At 39.4% G+C, this 21,551-nt stretch overlaps 1 protein-coding gene across 3 annotated transcripts in view; it reads left to right on the top strand.

The window, feature by feature from the left end:
- The window catches only part of ripor2 (RHO family interacting cell polarization regulator 2), an 82,024-nt gene that overhangs the window by 19,126 nt on the left and 41,347 nt on the right, over positions 1-21,551 (top strand). For 2 of the 3 annotated variants that reach the window (XM_048615020.1, XM_048615027.1), the window contains exons 2-7: positions 5,261-5,384; positions 10,042-10,197; positions 10,715-10,793; positions 13,471-13,494; positions 14,767-14,820; positions 18,704-18,853. In XM_048615020.1, coding sequence (XP_048470977.1) covers positions 5,287-5,384; positions 10,042-10,197; positions 10,715-10,793; positions 13,471-13,494; positions 14,767-14,820; positions 18,704-18,853 — 561 coding nt within the window. In that variant the 5' untranslated portion in view covers positions 5,261-5,286. Of the gene's footprint in view, positions 1-5,260; positions 5,385-10,041; positions 10,198-10,714; positions 10,794-13,470; positions 13,495-14,061; positions 14,106-14,766; positions 14,821-18,703; positions 18,854-21,551 lie in introns of those variants that run through there. The other variant, XM_048615035.1, reaches the window with a different exon arrangement.

Here is a 21,551-nt window from a genome sequence, read left to right as displayed (position 1 = left end):
ACATTAAAAGCAGATATTGGGCAAATCAGATGGCTGCTGGAGGTCCAGATGGAGCAGGGCAGGGTGTAGGGTTGATGGAGTCAGGTCTGGGCTTTGATCTGAAAGATTAACTTTCACTTCAGGTTTCATCAGTTCACTTCACAGAGGACCTGATAGACCCTTTGAAATTTACTTTGGTTAGTGTTGCAATGGCAAACTTCAAATGAAGTCCTGTGCTAATTCCGCCTTTCTCTGCTTGACTCAAATATCAGCAATAGAGCATCAACAATCCTGATAAAGGGTCCCGACCTGAAATGTCAACTTTTCTGCTCCTTGGATGCTGTCTGACCTGCTGTGCTACTCCAGCTCCACATTTCATCGACTATCAGCAATAGAGGTTCTCAACATAGCATCCCAACACTTTAAGTGAGATCATGTCATCTCAGGGTAGATGGTTAGTCTAGACTCAAACATCTGAAACTGAATCTTGGGCCTTATCTACATTGTCAGAGTGAGATTTTCACGTCAATTACACTGCCACAGGCAACTTGGCCCGTGAGCCAAATTAACAGTCATAATGCTAACAACAGGCACAGTTGGAGGCAAGGGGAACTGGGAGGGGATCATATCAGATAATAGGTCCATAAGAGTCTTTAATAGTGGGGCCAATAACTTAACAGATTTGGCATAGGCTGTCCCACTGCTAAATTAACATGTAGAGCCCATTGCAAGCCTGAAAAATAAGTACACATTTAGTCTTTTTTACCCTTGTCACCACCAAGGAAACGAGTAAAGGAATCACCTTTCAATCATTGTGCATGCTATACATTCAGACATAGTGTGATCTAGAATAATGTTGGTGCAAAGCAGATTTTGTGAACTGAGAGTTAGTGATGGATGTTCACTTATGTTCATATGATCAACTGAGAAAAGGAAGTTATTTTTGTTCATGAAAGAAAGACTGAGTTTCACAACAAAGTTTAGAGATATTAACCTCTTCTTGACCTCAAAATACAGTTTAGCAAATATTAAGTTTAAAAATCATTGTTTTTTTGTTTTTATATTTCACTTTAAATCTTGCATTGATATCTGAACAGGCATTGTTTTCCATTGCTTAATCTCAAACTATTTTTAATACATTAACAGAACAGAGCTGCAAGGGACAACATTGGAAGGAAAAACTTGAAAGCAGAATACAGGGTTAATGGAAAGATTCTTAGCAGTGTGGAGGAGCAGAGGGATCTTGGGGTTCATGTCCACAGTTCCCTGAAAGCTGCCACCCAGGTGGATAGAGTTGTTAACTTGTGTATTAGCTTTCATTAATAGAGGGATTGAGTTCAAAAGCCATGAAGTTATGCTCCAGCCATACAAAAGCCTGGTTCGGCCATATCTGGAGTATTGTGTCCAGTTCTGGTCGCCTCATTACAGGATAGATGTGGAAGTGTTGGAAAAGGTGCAGAGGAGATTTACCAGGATGTTGCCTGGAATGGAGGGAAGGTCTTACGAAGAAAGGTTGACAGAGCTAGGGCTTTTCTCTTTAGAACGACGAAGGATGAGAGGTGACGTGATAGAGGTGTACAAAATGATCAGAGGTATAAATAGAGTAGACAGCCAGAGACTTTTTCCTAGGGTGGAGGTAGCTATTACGAGGGGGCATATTTTAAAGTGAGTGGAGGTAGATATAGGGGAGACGTCAGAGGTAGGTTCTTTACTCAGAGAGTGGTTGGGGCGTGGAATGCATTGCCGGAGAGGGTAGTGAAGTCGGCCTCATTAGGGGCATTTAAGCAGCTATTAAATAGGCATATGGATGATAGTATAAGGTAGGGGTGGAGGTTAGATAGACCTTAGGATTAGGGTAAAAGTTCGGCACAACATCGTGGGCCGAAGGGCCTGTACTGTGCTGTATTGTTCTATGTTAACATGCACAAATTACGAATTTACAACCAAGAATTCATACAATTTTATTGCCTTCCTTTAAAATGTCTGAAGTAATTTTATTCACAGAATGGAATAGATACTTGTTTATGAATGATGCTGAATATTATAAGAACCTTTAACAGATGCCTGCCATTGGTGGTTCGATATATTGGAAAGCCATTTTTGCATTGGTCCTTACTTTCAGTCCTTTCACTTTGATAGATAAAAATTATGTGCATCTGTCAATGTTCACATTGTGTGTGGGGTTTATGGATAGGGCTCCTCAGCCACAGTATAAGTTTATAAAAATTGTCCTTACGTTTTAACAACGATGATCAAGTGTAACACAAATGTGCTGTTACTTTGTCTTTGTGACCTTGGGCCAATTATTGTGTATGTGAGTTTTGTTTAAGTGCAGTTCCCCTGTATTATGCCAAATCTCATGTTTGTGCAGTGCTGCTGAATTCTGTCACACGTGCATACTTGTATGCATCACCTATTCATTTCTGCGTTTTTGCTAATACTGACACATCTACAATGCTGCAGTGTTTTGAATCTGGTAAATGTACAATGCTGCAGATGCCTATTAATAAACTTGAAATCCAACCATAAACTAGGGAATTTAAATTCAATTGATAAAGCAAATCTAGAATAAAAAAAACTGTTGTATGTAATGATGACTATAAAAGTAAAGGATTTTCAATCTGTTTTCTCAAACTCTGTGTGGTATATGTGTGTCCAGATCAACAGCAAAGTGTTTGACTCTAAATTGTCCTTTAAAATAACCTAGCAAGCCTTTCAGTAGTATTCAAAGTGAAGGCACTCCACCAATTTCTCAAAGGCGATTGGGGATGGACAATAAAGTGATGCCCATCTCTGAATAAATTTTAAAAATGTGCCATGCTGCATTGTTAGAGAATATGGCACATGTTTGCACCCAGCAAACTGAGTTATATTACAAGACCACTAGAAGAGTTCCCATATAAATGGGGTATAAATCAAATCAGTCAATTTAGATCATAGAATAGAATCCCTACAGTTTGGAAACAGGCCCTTTGGCCCAACAAGTCCACACCGACCCTCAGAGCATCCCATTCCAAACCCATCCCTCACCGAATCTACACATCCCTGAACACTATGGAGCAATTTAGCATGGCCAATCCACCTAACCCGCACATCATTGGACCGTGGGAGGAAACCAGAGCACCCGGAGGAAACCTACGCAGACACGGGGAGAATGTGCAAACTCCACACGGACAGTCGCCTGAGGGTGGAATCAAACCCAGGTCCCTGGCGCTGTGAGGCAGGAGTGCTAACCACTGAGTCACCGTACCATTTACAAGCTGTATATGAAAAATGAAATTGTGTAATATTTCATTCATAGAATATGTTTAACGAACATTACATCGAGTTATCAAAGCACTCGTACATGTCACAAATGTGTAATGCCGGTCATTGGCAACAATGTTTTGTCTTTGCTGCGCGGATGTAGGTCTCCGGGATAATCTGTAACATACTGCACAAGGAATAAACAGGCTCTGCAAAATGTAGCAATCTTAAAGGGGCTGCATAGTGCAACGGGTTAGCCATGCACAGCTAAGAGAGGTAGAAGGGACATTGATCACACCTAAGAAACCAACAATAAGCAGGTCCAGTTCCAGCCTCCAGGTCATGATTAGGAAGGATAAAGAGAAAATACTGTCCGAAGAAATATCTGCCTCATCATGAGTCCCCCTTTAAACTCTTATATTCTCCATCATCATTGCGTACTCCGTATGAGCTTGATTTGAGTATTAAATGTTAAATCTATAAAAAGAACTGTGTATCAAGTACAGTGACTCTAAGAGTGAAACAAAGCTTCAATTGAATGAGATAACAGGCTACATTCTTGCTTCAAAGCACCGAGTTTCCAAACGTCAGTAAACAAGGCAATATCGCAGGCATTATTCTTAGCATCCTGTTCTACAATTGACACTGTCGGAAACACTATGAGTAGGTTTCCTCCAGAAGTGCGGGCAGAGAGGGTAAAATAGCAGCTGCAATTATAGACCTTGCATTTACATAGCCCATCTACAGTAGAAAACATTGCGAAACTCCTTTCCGAGAAGCAACAGATTATACAACAGGCCAGAGTCAGAGCTATGGGGAAGCTAGAGGGGTTATCTCAGTCCTTATGGAGATTATAGTAACAGGGAGTAGCAAAGCTATTAAGTAATTTAAACACAAGAAAGAGAATCTGAAATTTGAGGTTACCAATTTTTTTCCAACTGTGAGATCCCATTTTAAGACTTCAAATCTGGCCGTGATGCCAGATTGGAAGAAAGGTGGGTGGGGGCTGGGAGACTGTGAGAGCGAGCGGCTATTTGCACTGCAGAGTTTGAATAAATAAGTGTTTTTGAAGCAATAATCAGCCCTCCGATATAAAGCAGTTAGGTTATGCCACCATTTTAAAAAACCACGAGGATTTAAAGGGGCCTGTCAACTGTTAACACTCGGAGGAGCTCACCACCTTAACTTACAGGTTGGCACATTGGGACTTGCTGAGAGTGTAGGTCAGCGATGGCAAGGCTGATGTGTGAGGACTGGGTGTAGATGGGAGACAGTTAGTAAAATATCCACAAGCTGAAGTTTATGGGGAACTGGGGAAGGTGAGTGATATGGATTGAAAATAGGATGCCAACTGAGGGGGAGCAATGGAATGGCTGAATCTGAAGGTGATAAAAACAGGAAAAAAAGCTTCAGCAATTAGTGCTGCCTATCCTAGCATCATCAAAAGACAACTATAAAGTTTCAGATGATGTTTAAAATCAGTAAAACTCCTGTCAAAATGTGGGTTGTAATCCTCAGATTCAAATAATTTTATATTGTAGATTCTAATTCCTTTTTTAACTAAGTAACTGCCATGTTACACACTTCTTTTGCATTTTGTCAACCTATTACCTCATTGTCTTTCTCTCTATTTAATTCAAGCTTCAAATGTTAATGCGTTAATGTTTGTACTTTGGCCAATTAGCTGAGTTAGAACCAAGTTGAAGTTCACATCTTGCTGGATGATATTACAGTGCAACGTCCCCATCAGTCTTTTATCAATCTCTGAAACTCTCATTCACACATTTCACTCACTCTGTCAAATGCACTCTCTTGTTACCGTGCTTGTGCCTTCCTTATTCCAAGAACACTTGGAATTCCCTCATTCCCTTAATTGTATTGACTCGTTCTGGTTCATACAACTTCCTGCCTGAGCAGTTCAGATTTCATTACATAAGCATCATTGTGCTGTTCTTTGAAAGTCCAATATAAAGTTGCATGTTTGAAAGTACTGTGGCTTTAAGGTTTGCTCAGTTCTGTTTCTTTACTAAAACAGAAATCTCCTGCGGCTTACCGAACGTCATGTCAGTAGGATCACCCTCCTCCCCAGGCGGGCCCAATGGTATCATTAGAAGCCAGTCTTTCGCAGGCTTCAGCACCCAGCAAGAAAGAAGATCTAGGTAGGTGCATGGACATGATCTAAGTATTGGTTTGCAATAAATCTTCATATTTAAACATGTACAGATAGCACCATTCCTTCACACTAATCGCTTCCATAGAACTTGGTTCAGAGGTCTCTGTCAACTGGTTATATTTCTGCAAAGGAGTATTAGCAGCTAGAAGGCAGACTTTCCCAAGTTGGTCTTGAAATAAGTGTGAAACAGAAATGATTTGAGCCGAGCAAGTTCACCATGGTTTCAAGCAGTTGACTTGTTTTTAGTGCTCCTTGTGTACCGAGGGCTGTAAGTATTTTGATTTCATAGAATCACAGAAGAGTTCATTACGCCAGTGATGCCCGTGCTGGCTCTTTTAAACAGCAGTTGTGCTTAGCCTCATGCCCTGGCTTTTATTCCATAGCTTTGCTGATTCCTCATCCTCAATCACCTGCACCCAACTCCCTTTTGAAAGATTTTATGCAAATCCCCACCACCTTTGCAGGTAGAGTCTTTCTGATCCCAATCAATCTGAGTGAAAATAGTTTGCCTCACCTCTGCTTTTTTGCCAATGATTGGAATCTATAATTTCTGGTTTGCCACTCACTCACCAGAGGGATTGTTTAATTTTTGCTCAATTCTATCAAAGCATTTCATCATTTTGAAAACCGCGGCTACATTACCTCTTGACCAGCTCAGTTCCAAAGAGAACAATCCAAACTTTTGCATTCTGTCCTCACAATCGAATATCCCCATCCCCAGTGGTATCCTGGTAAATGTTCTCTACCTGCTTTATAAAGTTTGAACAGGTAGAATCTTCCATTGGGATTGGAAATAGAGAGGTCCATACTGCCTCTTCCATGGAAGGCGCACCATACCTTCTGACGGGCCTTCGTTTGAAATTAGGAGGTGGGGTCAGAAAACTTGAGTGTTGAACATTGCCAGCTAGAGGCCATGAGCTCATGTGAATAGCAACACCACAGAGGAAACCATCTTAGAGTAGACCTAGAGTCCCAGGACTAAGATTGGTGATGTTGGGGGTTGGCGCAGGATGGAGTTGTGACTCTCAGCAGTCACCTCTCCCCACCAGATGTCGTTGCCCTCAATCAGGCACTGATTGCCAAAGAGTATGGGCCTTCCCTACAAGGAATACTGCAATTTGGGAGATGCATCTGCTGGGTTCATCCCAGTGCAATGGACAAAGTCCTTAAATGGCCCTTAATTAAGGGCCTCAGTTGTCAGCTGGATGGGAAGCTTGACTGTAGAGATTTACACCCAGAATCTAATTATCACCAAGATAGGTAAAAGATCAAGAATGCTGTCTCAGTAAATATCATTTCCATCTCCTACCGTCTCAAATACCACCACTGGGAGCAGATCTTCCCTGCCCATCTCTTTCCTGAAGGGTGGTATGCAGAATTATTCACAACATGCCAGCAGAGGCAGGAAACCTTTGCATTACCTGAGTGCTTTTGTATTCTGTACCTTGACTTATGAACCCAAATAATAAGGGGCAGGATTTGTCATATCACAAGGTTACCTGTCTACCACCCAATAAGTTTGAGTGGAACATGCCCCCTGCAGTTATTGGTTGCCTTGCAACCATTTGGCACTCGGCTGGTTAATTGGCATCTCCCACTAGGGGGGTGCTCCATCTTTGAGAGCTGGAGGTGACAGCATCCAGTTAAAGGCAGCCATAACGTTATGGTGAATAGAGCCTTCAGTGGGCACAGACGACCACCAAAGGAGGGTACCAGCCTGTGTAGTTAAAGCTACTGAGATAGCAGCTTGGTGTGGGCTACCCCCACGCAGGGGAAATTTATAAAATGAGACAGGGTGAAACACTTAAGAACAGCCATTGAGGCCATGTGAGTGTCTCAATAGGCCTCAAGTAAGCAGGCTGTTTAGCACTTACCCTGAAATCCACAAAATAGGTGATAGATTGGGGGAGGTGCATAGGTGGTAGGTAGGCCAATGTGCAAGTGTTTGCAAACATACACACATCATCCCTGACCCAGGCATGCGCATGCACACGCACGTGCACACACACACACTCATACACATACACGCACGCGCACACACACACACACACACACACACAAGCACACACAGATACAGACACAAACAAACGCTGTTTGGTGAAGGATTGTAAAACTGTACCAATGCTTTTTTAACCACCTTGTCAACTTGCCCTGCTACCTTTAAGAATATGTGTGTATGGACACCAACATCTATTTTTCATCTACAAATGAAAATTGTGATATTTAATGTATATTCTCTTTCTATTTTTATCCTCCCCCAAGTGCTTCATTTCACACCTCTCTTCATTGAAGATAATCTGCCGTACTTCAGCCCATTTCCCCATCCGCATCCCTTGAAGCCTATAAATATCATCACCATTATCTTCAGATGACCAAGTGCCACAGGAGATTATGATTCACCAGGCAGATGGCCACAGAGATTTTTGCCCTTGTCACACCTCACAGAGCTACTCACCATGCTCTGCCAATAGCATTAAAAAGTCACCATGACCTTGAGTTCCTTTGTTTCTGGCTTCTTCCAAAGGTCAGCTGCGTGGCATCTCACAACGTCTGCACAGCGTTACATATCACTGATCTTTGATGCTCTTTGTTAGAGCTGGACAGTACATATGATTGCAGACAGAAACATAGCCTCCCAGACACAAAAGGCAGAGGCTTTCACTGCCAGCTGCAGAGCATCATAGATTGCACCCATGTGACCATCAAGGCACAATATGAACAGCTAGTGAGACGCATCAGCAGGAAGATCTTCCGCTTTCAATGTTTCTTGGTGTAAGACCACAGCATGAGCTTCTTCCACATGTCTACTTGCTTTCCTGGTGGTTTCCATGACTCCTTCATCCTCCTCCAGAGCAGGTTGTTGTAACACTTCACTCCAAACTCTCTGGATCGATCTAGGGGGTCATCTGATTTAGAAGAGTCCATCTGACCTAGGAGGAGTGACATGATCTGGAGCCCTCAGAAATGCCTGTTGAAGATAGAGCCTGGAATATGTAAACTCTTATAGCAATGAAGAATCACAGTCACCATTGCTGTTGTCTTGTTGTCCTTTACCATGTCACACCTATTTTGTTATTTCACTTTAATGAGCGTGTCGCCAGGATACCTCTACTTGTTCCTGTGCACTGTTTTCCTTGGGACCTGGATCGGAATTCCTAGCCATGTCAGCGAGGTGGTGGCAGCAGAGCCGGAGATACCTGGGGCATTGGCTGGACCCAGAACAGGGGCTCATTGCGGCCTAGAGACCAGAACACCTTACAGAAACCCTGGATACCTTAATGAATGATTTTATTGTCACGTGTTTTGTCACTAAATGTGACTAAATTTGGATTACAAAATTAATAAGAAGAAATTTCTTAAATTGAGCTTCATCTTCTGTTCAATTGACAGAAAAAATAAGTGCTTGACACGAAGTTGAATGTGATTTTTTTTCCCGCCTTTATATTTTTCCCAAATGCACATGACAATAAAATCTTTCATTCATTTATACGCACCAAGTAAATGTTGACAGTTGAAGCCAGAAATGTAAGCTGACTCAAAATACTGTGGATGCTGGAAATCTGAGAAGATCAAATAGCTTCTAGGGAAGAATGCAAGAAATACAGATAGTTTGAGTGTTTTCATAGAGTGCTATGTTCATCTGTTTCAGAACAGGAGGAAAACCTAATCACATGTATGCATGTGCGCAATGTGAATGGTATTTAAGAGATTCACTCCTAGAAAAATGATTTTGCTCCCAGAGTTGGTTTATTGTCCAAGGACTGTTTTTGGAGCTTTTACGTCTGATAGAGCTCAATGTTCCGAGCACACAAAATGCCAGCAGTAGACAACATGCATAATCGAGAACTCAATCAATATTATTCACTACGTTGGCGCCATTCTTTCTGCTTGTATGTGCAGGTGAAATCATAACCTGATAGGATAGAAAATATATCCCTCGCTCACTTCATATTCACAAAGGCTGAGTTAAATCTCAAATAATGGAAGTTGGCTTCTCAGTCTTAGGGAAATCACAGCAGCAGTGAGCAATCAGCCTGATGCCATGGATTAGCTTTTAGCCATTTAACAAGCTTACAGTATTCTTAGTGGGGCTTTTGGTATCTACTTGCTTACATTTTAATGCAGACCATATTAAGAGAATATTTTGTGTTTACATTGTTAGTTTAAGGATATATTGATGTTCACCCTGCTACTAATTATTCTAATATCTTCATTCTTCGATCCATTCCAAATTGATTGTTACTCCTCTTCTTGCCTGGCTTCAATGTGTCCCTTTTTTTTATAAAGGACTATTTTCGCTTAAGAAATTTTCCTACATTGCAAACAGTAACAACATTTTAAAAATATTTAATTGACTATAAAGCACTTTGAGAAATCCTGGTCATGAAAGGAACTGTATAAAGAACTATATAAATGCAAGTTTTTCTTCCTTTCCTGACTTAGTGATACATCATTGTTAAACCAAACAATTTCATTCTGCCATTCCCTTCCCAACATCAGTCATCATCTTGTCTGACTTGCACCCAAAACCATATAACCCCTGAAGCCATCCTATTCCCCTTTGCTGATCTGCCACCCCATTTGAGTTTCACTGATAGCACTATTTGTAACTGCTCCAGTTCACTGATACGATCTCCTCATAGGTCTCATTCCTTCATTGCAAATAACGGAGCTCTGAGAAAACCACAAGGAAAACTAAAGAAAATGAATGCTTCGTCCTACAAAAACAATTGCACACCCAAAGATGTGGAGCCAAAGCGAATGGAGGAAGTGTACGAGTCTCTGAAGAAAGGACTAACGTAAGAACTTCAAAATCTTCAAATTAATGAACTAAGTATCGACCATTGCCAGTCATAGAAACTGTTTGTTGTCAGGTCAAGCACACTAAGTAATATCTGTGAGTTACATAGATTCAAAAGGAATTATATGCATTTTCTGTTGGGTTTCCTGTCTTTGGAAGTGAGCCAATAATTTAGAAATACCTGTCCATCCACAGAGAATCAATTAACCTTTAAGTGACTGAGGATATATTAATAAATAATTAACCTTTAAATTGATTTTAAGATATTAGCTTAGCTTGGGAACATGATTGGCATAGACTAGTTGGACTGAAGGGTCTGTTTTCATGCTGTATGATTTTACGACTCTATGATTCTATATCCATAGCCATTAAACCTTGGGATCATATTGAACATCTTTTGAACAGCAGACATTATGTACTACATGATTTAAAGTAGATACTTGGAAAGAAATGTGATGCAGTCATTAAGATGGTAAGTCATGTTATTCTCAACCCTTTCTCACGTTGTTAAACAGTGAATACCTGGAAGTGCATCAAGCAGAATTGGACAAGCTAACTACTCAGCTAAAAGATATGAAGCATGACTCCAGACTGGTAAGTGAAAGCCCAAACAAACAATAATGGAAATAAAAAGAGAAAATGGCAGAAAGACACTGTAAACACCAATCAGAATCTGTGGAGTGAAAAAATGATTAACACCTTTCGGCGTTAATATCATCAGAATCAAATGTCATGATTTGTTTCTAAAGCAAAAGGTTGCAGGTAAGGTTACAAACCTGAGGAGTTAATTTTGTTTCTTTCTCCACACAAGCTGCCAACCCTGATGCGTATTTACAACACTTTGTTTTTTTTCACCTCATGCCATGTTATTTCTCATACAGAGTTAAAAGGCTTGCTGTACATTTGCAGCATTTTCTGGTTTTATTGCAAATTTCTAGTTCTTCCTCTTTATTTTACCACTTAATAATGAAATCTGCTGTAAATGTGACGTCAAATTTCCATTTCCTTTCCTTACCTCTCTCATGAAATTGCTGATTTTTATAGGAACTTATAATCCTGCATGTTTGAATCTGGACAATGAGTATTTTGCAGGCATCCTGATCCATGCAGATGTCACCACTAATTCTACCTTGTCATCATGTAATTTGTACAACATACTTTTTAAAACATTGGGCCCTGGACAGGAATTGGTCAGAGATACAGCTTATTTTTCTCCTTCTCCTGGATGAAGGAAGTTGAGTTTGCTTGTAGTGGCCCACCACTATCCCAGCTGAGCTCTGTACAGACCAAGGATTACAGCGAGGGACAGAGTGTTTAATTTCCGAACTCTTAAGCAAGCTGAACAGCCTTGATTATAGTTCATAAGTTTATAGACTGTGATATATTGTGAAATTATAAAAATGTATTTGGACACCACAAAATGATGAAACATCTAACATCCAGTGAAAATTAGTGTCCTTTTGATTCCTGACCTTGGTCATTAGAAATTCATAATAGTCAAAGGCTGCTACTAGAGGAAAGTACTGAAATAAAGTGGATAATATGAAATATTTTAAGCCAACTATAGCAGAAGAAAAATGCTTCACTTTGTTTCATTATGGGAGAAAAATACAAGAGTTTGAGTTTTCAGTCATCAGTATCAGATAAAGGATGAACCATTATGCTAAGTGTATATCTTGCATTTTTAAAAATTTGAGTTATTTTTAATTGACATTAATTCCCTTACTTTTCAATCAATGGCGATTTTGTGGATGGTTATTAAGTGTTAGGGGAAATGCTATGATCTGGGTGAAAACTATAACCATTGAGTGCATGGGTTGGAGAAATAAGGTTACAATGTTTGAGCTTGATCTCCGATCCTTATTCCTTTGAGTTGAGAGCAAGATAATACTGAATTAATCCTATTAATAACTTTCAAAATGTGAATAATTAGGCTAATTGGCATGTTTTGTACCTGCTGAGCTGTGAAATGAATTTTTCATATTGCTGTATGTTCTTCCTCAGTCATTGAATAGGTTGCATGTGTAAAACCACACACTGTAATAGACAGGGAGAAGGAAATTCTACCAGAGATCATGGACCTCATTCCAGCAGTTGTAAATGTAATTGATCTGATGCTGGCTGTTTACTATTTGCAATGTTTTTGAATGATGCTAACTGCACATGGACTGACCAGATTTTGGATTGAGCTCATGCCAATAGCAATAGTTTACCACTCATATACATGGTATAGATAGGAAAAATCAATCAAGAAGACCTGGAAAAAGAGTTGCCAAAACTCCATCCTTAATTTTTCCCATACAGCTGAGAAATCCAAATAAAGGCCTTTCTTTTCGTCATTTAAAATTAATCTCTCCTTGCTGGCAAGTAGTTACTTTTTACTGAGGGAGAGTTCACAATCTCTATCAGGCATCCAGTACATTTTCAAAATAACTGTTATTCAGATCTAGGAAAAGAATGTCAACAGGTAATTCAACCTTAGAAGGCATCACAAAAAAGCCCGACATTTTGCAGTATTTGTATATGATAGTGATCAGGAGTGGAAACGTTGTCTTGTCTGTTGTCTTTTCACTAACATTTGTAGCTGTAAACCTAGAAAGATCAGCAAACTCAGAGGTGAGAATTTGGACCTCAGTCTGATACAGTGTGGTATGCTTACCACGAAGATAGTTGTGCACCCAGGCCATTTTTGAAAGAAAAAGAGAACATTTTAAAAGAACTTTTGGTGCGTTAATGAACAGAGAAAAAATGTAAACCCTGTAAAATCACATTACCACAGCACTTGTGGATGATGACATTCTGATTAGATTACAAATTGGCTGCACTTCTCCAATAAAAGCAAAATATTGCAGAAGCTGAAAATTGCAAATAAAACAAATTGTTGGAAAAACTCAACAAGTCTGGTAGTATCTCTGGAGAGAGAAACAGTGTTAATATTGAGTCTGATATGATGTCTTCAGAACTCTGCACTTCTCCAGCTGATCTTTAGGATCTGTATTTTGTTCTCAGTTGCTGGATCTTCCTTCTCTGTTTTACAGGAAGCATCACACTGCTGTTAAAATAGTAGAATGACATTGTTAGATGGTGCACGTAAATGTTTACGCTTTGCAGCTATAAGCTTGTTGCACCAGTAATCTAGCTGGAATGAACCCTCACAAGTGGGGCTGGGCTTAAACATAGGAAGGGTCATAAACACTTTATACAAAATGGAAATTGAACACAACATGTCATCATATGTGATGTGTTTTATGTGTGTGTGCTTTATTTGCAGGGCATCTTGTATGAGCTGGATAAGGTGAGTTGTTATTATATTTAATCAGCATCTAACTTGCCTCTATCTAGTGAGATTAGCACTATTATAAATTCCACTGCTCTGTGCTTCCAGCAGGAATTTTCTAAGAACAGAGCAATTCACTGATCATTCCTTTGTCTTAAAGGGTAACTTCAGAAATGCTTGAATGGTGCTCTCCCCACCTCACCCCTCCCTGTGTTACAACAACTGATTGAGAGATCTCCATTTGACTTCTTAGTGTACTTTTAATTGTGGAACTGAGTCCGGTTTGGCAGAGTGTGTATGGTGGAACATTAGAGATCAGTTCTACAATGTGAATTGGTTCCCATCATAATGAATTTTCCCAGGTTGCACTTAACAACATTAAAACAACCTCATGCAGAAACTAGATGAAGGAACTTGCAAGGGTTGCCAGTCAGCATTCCTAGCAGCACTTAATGCCTACAGGAATTGTAGTGGGTGGATCATGTGACTGCATTGCAATTCTTGTTTGCAATTCCCTCTTGTGGTTCCCTCAGTCAGCCACTGCAACTGTGGAGGAAGGTCAGCTGCTTGTGTGGGGTTTCTGCCAAAGTTACAGTAGCCAATCATCAGAACCTCACACCACTTAGGTGGTAGGTAATAAGAAATATGATAGTAGAGTAACTAAAGCAAATTGTAACAATGTAACAATTTTAGGAGCTTTACAGTGACATAACTAGTTAAATGCTAGTATTTATAATCGGTAACGTGCACTTAGGTTTAGTGATTAGTGTTCTATGAACACACTTGCTACAAGATTTTGTTGAAGAAGCAATAGCAACTTAATATAAATAATGCAAATAAAAACTGAAAGAATTGTGGATGATGGAAATCAGAAACAAAAACAGAAATTGCTGGAAAAGCTGGCAGCGTCTGTGGAGAGAAATCAGAGCTAACATTTTGGGTCCAGTGGGCCTTCCTTGCTGTTCTGTTCTGAGGAGGGGTTACTGGACCCAAAATGTTAACTGATTTCTCTCCACAGATGCTGCTAGACCTGCTGAGCTTTTCCAGCAATTTCTGTTTTAGTTTATAAATATTGCAATCCTAGCTCATCTGAACAAATTCAGTGATAAAATACTTAGCTAAATGTTACTAATGAAGATACGGAAATAACATGCAGATGGTCAAGGCTCCTTTACTTCTCCCTAGCTTTTGGTTTTATTTTGGTTTCATGGATCATTAAATGATTAATCTGCTGCTTACTGCATTGTTATTAGTTGCAGAACCTAATGATACATTTGCTTCTCATTGCAGCAAATCAAAGCAATTGAACGATATGTCCGAAAGCTGGAGTTCCATATCAGTAAGGTAGATGTAAATATTAGTACAATGCAACTTAGATTGACCTTAGATCACAGACAATAAATAGACAAGGCTCAATGTATGTCCAAAGTAAGTTACAAGAAATTGTTTTGAGAGAACAATATCATTATCACTTAGTATTTCACCAACGTTTTTTGACTATTCTTTGGAATGTCAGGTGTGGCTCAGTGGTAACACTCTCATCCTGAGTTGGCAGAATGTATGTTCAAGTCCTATATCGGGATATGGAATACAAAATCTAAACTGGCACTAAAATGAAGCACTGAGCATGAAGCTGGCATCCAATTTGCACCTGAGGTGGATATAAAAAAAAAGCCCATGGCGCAGTGAGGATAGTATACTTAGTGGCTATGGTAAATTTCACCAGCTGACTGTCCAGTAGGAAATTGTTTTCCATTTTCCTCAGTCTGGGTGCAATGTTACATCCATTGCAAGTGGTTCAGTAACATTCTGCTGGATGTGGCACAGTATATGCTGTGGGACATATTATAGCCACAGAAATTGCACAGAATTTTTTCACATCAAATCTGAAAATGTCAGTCTAATTGGCACCTTTCCTAATGTTGGAGAAAAGGGCTATGCAAGTGCTGGTTACTGGACAATATAGACAGATTGAAGGACTAAACTGGCAGTAGCCCAGAACAGGATAGCACTGTGATATACATATCTTTTACAAAAGCTGTTTAAATTTGGCACTGACTGTTCAGAATAGTCACAGACACGAAGGGGAAAGGTCCTTCCGAGGGTTTCACTGCTTCTGACAGCACCTGTTGTTACTTTGTATATTTTATAGGGGATACCCCAGGTAGAACAATTCTGTACAATAAACAGGATATGCAAAACCAAGAAATTCACGAGTAAAGTCAATCTGCTGCTGCCTTCATGTTCTTCCTTTATCTGCTCCCTTTGCAACCTGTTGCAGCTAGGTTTCACTTACCAGCTCAATGCTTAATCCCCAGTAAAAATCTAATTCCTTTTTAACATTTATTTCCTCTACTTAAACATTTTTTGTGAGTTGTTCCTTGCTAATGTATAATACTCATTAGCTTTCTCAAGTCAGAGTGCCTCAACCACAATGAACCTTCCCTGCCTCCGTGAACGGGATATAGCTTCTAGGGTGGGGATTGATCAATGACGCCAGGAAGGCTTCAGAGAATGCAAGAATGTTTCATCAGCATGTATTACACAAGTTCTAAGTTGTTCATATCTGTACTGAACATACCCAACTAAAGTGACATATGTTCAAGTACAATTTGTAGCAGGAAACAGGCTGTAGCTAAGAGGAAATGGTGCAACAAGTAGCAGATATTTGCAATGATTGGCAGTGGTTACAAAGCTCCCAGCAGGGCTGAGTCTCCAAAATTAACCAGTTCGTGACAGAGCTATCAATATTATTTCTTTTAAATGGGATTAAGTCATCATTGTTATTAAAAATGCTTTCTCCAGTAAGAGTAAACTTCACAATACTGATTATGAAGACATACACATTCAGGATTGATCATTTTTATGAATTTTGTAAGATAAAACTAAGAGATAGCAGGTTGGACAAGTGTAACAGTACTTGAAACAAATTGAGTTGAATCCATCTCTCCAGTTTGCCACTGAAATTTTGACACAAGATCTGCAGAAATCCAAAAATCACAGAGAATGGATTTTCATCTTCAGGAATATTCCCAGCTGAGCTCCCTGCAGGAAAAGGTGCGCGGAAAGACAGGGTTTTTTTCTTCATTATCAGGAGGACAGGTTATGGGTGAGCCAGCTGAGGAAGGAAAGAATTTGGAGGCAGCCACAGTGCTCTTCTCAAAAAAACACATTTCAAATTAAGAGCTGGAAATGACTGTAGCTGTTCAGGATTTAACCCATTTTATAATGACAGTTAGGCTTTAAAGAAGTTGTCAGCCAGAAGGTCTTGGCAGTGGTAAGCACTTCCCCTCTCCTCTGCCTCTCAAGGTGGTTGCTGAAGAGACCAGTTGTACATTTAATAAGGTGTAGATTAGAAGATTGTGCAAGAATAGCAGCTTTAAGCCATGGCAGACTGCATGTGATAACTTTCACTCAATAAAATACTTTAACTGACTTATGGGTAAATTCAGCCAATGGTTGCCAATGTCTCTGCTCACTTTCAGTTTTCAATATCACACTCTATGAAATGTACTTTCTTTCCATGCTCATCCTGCCAATGTGTGTCACTTTATACTTCTTTGAATTGAAACATATCTGCCACACTTCTGCCTTTTTCACCCTTCTGCCTATGTCATTCCAGAAGGCTACAACTATCCGCATCACTGTCTAAAGCGTTGCCAGGTTTTGTAGCATATAAAGACTTTGTAAAGGCCACATGCCTGCATTTCTTCAACACTGCACTGAGGTCAGCCTCAATTTTGAACTTGTTTCTTAGAAGTTTCTATTGGAGAAGTATCTATTTTATAAAAATTATGCTCCAAGATAATGGTTCAGAGAAGGACCAAATTGATTTTCACTTGATATCATTTCCTGTGTGATTTCCTACTTGATTGTGCTAATTTGTGGCTTACCTGTGGTTACTTTGAACACCAAAAACAAATTCATTTGACTTCAAGTTATGACACTTTTTCATCTCAATACTGCTCTGTAAATCTCAGAGAAACAATTGCTGTGGTATGTACTTCCGTAAACACTGTGCAGCAACATTAGCTATGTGTAGAAAATTAGTGTCACAAGTAGGGACTGATTTGAAGGATGTAGTAAAGGCTCTGAGTTTGATGTGACTCATTAAAAACATGTAGACAACTGGAGCCAGGGACCAAGCAGAAAATGGAGTGTATCACTGACAGAGGATTCAACATCCATCTCTTCTAGACATTCAGTTCAAGTTTGACTCAAAATTAGCAAATTCAGGTGAGAGATGTCAACTCTATGGGTGGAATCTTGTTGAGACATCAGGTATGTCCCCAGCTGGCTGGACAGTCAGTGAGAGTTGCCTGTTCTTTTTTGGAAGGCCTTCTATATGTTAAGTCAAACAGGCTGTGTTAATGCCATTGACAGGACTCCCTCTAGAATTAAGATCCTTGGGGTGGAGGTAGGAAGAATCAAGTAGTATCACTATGGTAGCTGGGATTGCTGCAGGAAGGACAGGCATAGTGTCTCAGTGATTAGCGCTGTTGCTTCACTGCGCCAGGACCTGGGTTCAATCCACCCTCGGGCGACTGTCTGTGTGGAGTTTGCACATTCTCCCCGTGTCTGTGTGCATTTCCTCTGTTGCTCCGGTTTTAATAAGTGGGGAGGGTGGGGAAGTGACCCTGAGCCTTCCTGAAGATAATGTAGTTCTGGCTGAGATGGGAAAGCAGTGGGTTCAGGCGTGCCACCGTCCTGCCTAATTGAATTCCTTTCCCACCTCCAAGCTCACCATCTCAATGTGTAGAAGTTTCCATCCTATTTACTGTATACAGAAATAATGGTTTTCTACACCACTGTAACTTTAAAGCCACTGTTATTTTTGGCAGAGTCCCACATCTGTGCATGTTGGGAGATCCCAGATGTTGTGCTCATGATTTTCAATCTGTTAAAAAGAATAAACTGAAATAATGAGCATTGACCTTGTGTCTTCCTAAATGAAGGGAACACTAGAATAATTATAAAGACTCATTTTGCCTCTATCTACAATATTAAAATTCTATAGATTCTTACTACAATCCTCATGTTTTCTGTTTTAAAATTCATATCCTCCATAAAAAGTGTTGTTCTGAACACTCTTCCAGTCTCAAAATCCTTCTTCACTAGTTAGAGTAAATTCATTAAAAATTCTACTGGCAATTTAAAAACATAAAGTCGAAAGTGCATAAAACACACAGTTGATTAATACTATTTTTTGTTCATATTGCCTTGGTAGGTGGATGAGTTGTATGAGACATTTTGCATCCAGAAAAGGCTTCGCGATGGAGCTTCCAAAATGAGACAGGCCTTTGCAATGTCTCCTTCCACTAAAGGTGCTCGGGAAAGCCTAGCTGAGATAAACAAGAGCTACAAAGAAAACACAGAGGTACAGTATTATCTTTGATGGCATCAACCTGTGCAACACTCAAGAGCATATTTCATTTTAGTTTGAAACAGTTTGCTTAGCAAAGAATGCCAAATAGACTGAACAAGAGTAATTCTGCTTTTGGCTGCATAAAACAGAGGTATCACTTTGATGTGTTGTTTTAAGTTAGTTAGGTTGGGTGATCCTAGAGTTTGGCCTTGAGAGCAGTTTGAAGTCAACTCAATACTGTAGATTCCTCTGGTGGATTAGATATAGTGTTGGTACCAATTAAATAGTGCTGTCTTAGAATTACAATTTACTAGACACTGTCAGGAATTGCTTTCTGGACTTCCCTTCTTTAATCCCTCTACCTCTTCATCATCTTCTCTTCCATGAAGATTCTCCTCAAAATCTCTTTGTCCAGGCTATTTATCATCACTTCCTCAATAGCTCAGCGTCTGCTTTTCTTTGTTCCTCTGAAAAGCCTTGAGAATATTTTCAGTCTTAAAAGGTGCTATATAAACACAAGTTGTTCTTGACTTGAGAGTGTTATTATTAATGGGTCATGACTCAGGCACTCTGCTCTCTGCACAGAAACACAGCCATTGTCAGATGCTCAATGCAATGAACTCTAATTCATACGATTTATACCATTACCTCTCTAATGGGGATGGAAGTTCTTACCGAGAAAATAACATATATTGGACAGGACCCAGACAAGGTTGAAAGGATATAAATGAAGAAGGGCTAATTAATGCTTACCAAGTATAACTAGAAAAAGATTTACTGGGAATTGCATTGGAGGATGAAAAAAGTTCATAGAAGTTTTTGTTTAGGCCAGGATGAAATACAATTGATCAACTGTTTGTGATAAGATAGGTTTCAGAGAAAACTATAGTACATGGCACTTATTGTTACAACTTCATACATTGTAAGTAGACCTTTGATAGGGCAATAAAGGACACGGCATGTCTTGAAGACAAATATGCCAGATTGATAGAAAATACTTTTAACCAGTCCCTCAATGCTATTACTGTGCAGAGGAAACTGGTTCAGATCAACAGTTGTGGTTGACTTAAATTCAGTGCTGGAAGTGGGAATAAATCTGGAGCTAAAAGATGATAATAGAGGAGTCTCCTTAAGTAACAGATTCCAAAAGTCTGATTTACTGAATATATACCTTATAACAACTTGCGAAAAAAAAATTGCAGAGACAAACAGATGTGCATGGAGGTAAGAGATTTTGATTAACAAAAAGAAGAAAAAGGTCATGTCATTTTGGAGTCATCAAGAATATGTGCACAATACAGCTGGACAGCATGCAGTCGACAGGTTAGAAAATGTGTACATTTTGGTGGGTAACTGTCTGAGAATGGGAGTTATGAAGAGTGGAAAAATTGAATGTGCTTTTGTTGGAGATTAAGCAGGACTTGGAAAATCAAAAACAGTTCAGTAAAAATAAAGGTAAGATTTATGAAGTTATGACTGTCCTCATATTATGACATGTATCTGAGTGTTGGAAAGTTGCTGAGGCAAGGTCAATTGTAACATTCAGATTTGAAATTAATGCTTTTATTTATTAGACCAAGTTATTAACAATTATGGCACCGAGGAAAATAGTTGGAGTTAAGAATCAGATTAGCCATGACTTAATTGAATGGCAAAATAGGCTTGAAGGCTGATTGACCTACTGATATTGCTAAGCAAATGTCCATTACATAAGAAGGCTTGAGCAAATTCTAGTAGCGAAGATGAACTCATTGACAAGAATACTGGGAGAATCAAGTATGCAAAAAAAAAGTCAAGAACTGAGCCAATACTTATCAAAAATAAAATTCAGGATAGGAGAATGCAATGATTGGGCACATTTCAAGAATTTAAACAGTCAGAGCAGATTTAATTCCCCCTTATGCCTGACATAAATAAACCATGGAAGACCAAGGAAATGTTGAATTAGCATTGCCAGGAGTGACTCGTTGTTGAAGGGATGCAGGTAACTGATGTGGCCAGGCTGTTTCACAGCTAGTGGAATGAATTCATTGGACCACATTATCACTGCTAGGCTGATGGGTTAGGATTTGGTCATTGGTATTGCAGTTTAATTGGTGTTTAAATGTCTGTCAGTTATAGAAACTGGAGGTAAATCGAGGGAAAAATTCCACAGTTTCGAGGCCTTAGGAACAAATAAGTTAAAAATGGAGATGGTGTAGTAAGTCTTGATTTGAACATGTAGGTTGAACTGAGGGAGAATAACTTCTATTAAAGAATATAGCAAAGGGAAAAGTTGCAAACAATTTGGGCAGGACTCACTGCTGGGGTAAAGAATTACTAGCCAGAGTAGAAGTGTACTTGACTAAAATAAGTGGGTAACCTCCACAAGACTATATTCACATAACTAACCTCTCCTTTTCCCACTACAGTACTAGAAACACTAGCACTTTGAATTTCTGAGTCTGTACAAAAAAAAACTTTTGCAAAATCAGCCTTCCTTATAATCTATTCAGTTTCTTAGAGAAACCATTAAGAAGCCAAATTGTATTTACACACTGAAAATTAAATAGAAGCACAACAGAAAGCGAACATATAATTCTAGACACATTAAATGCACCCTCTCATCAAAACTTCATATTTAAGAAGCAAACATTTACAGCATGATTTCCCATTCCTGGAGTTGGTGAAAAGGAGAATTAATTGTGTAAATTTGCCTTGGAGAGAAATT

This window comes from Rhincodon typus, chromosome 2 (genome assembly GCF_021869965.1).
Source record: "Rhincodon typus isolate 14 chromosome 2, sRhiTyp1.1, whole genome shotgun sequence".
In the NCBI taxonomy this organism is placed as follows: domain Eukaryota; kingdom Metazoa; phylum Chordata; class Chondrichthyes; order Orectolobiformes; family Rhincodontidae; genus Rhincodon; species Rhincodon typus.
Note: the sequence above shows the minus strand (reverse complement) of the source record. Positions and strands in the feature narration are given on the sequence as shown.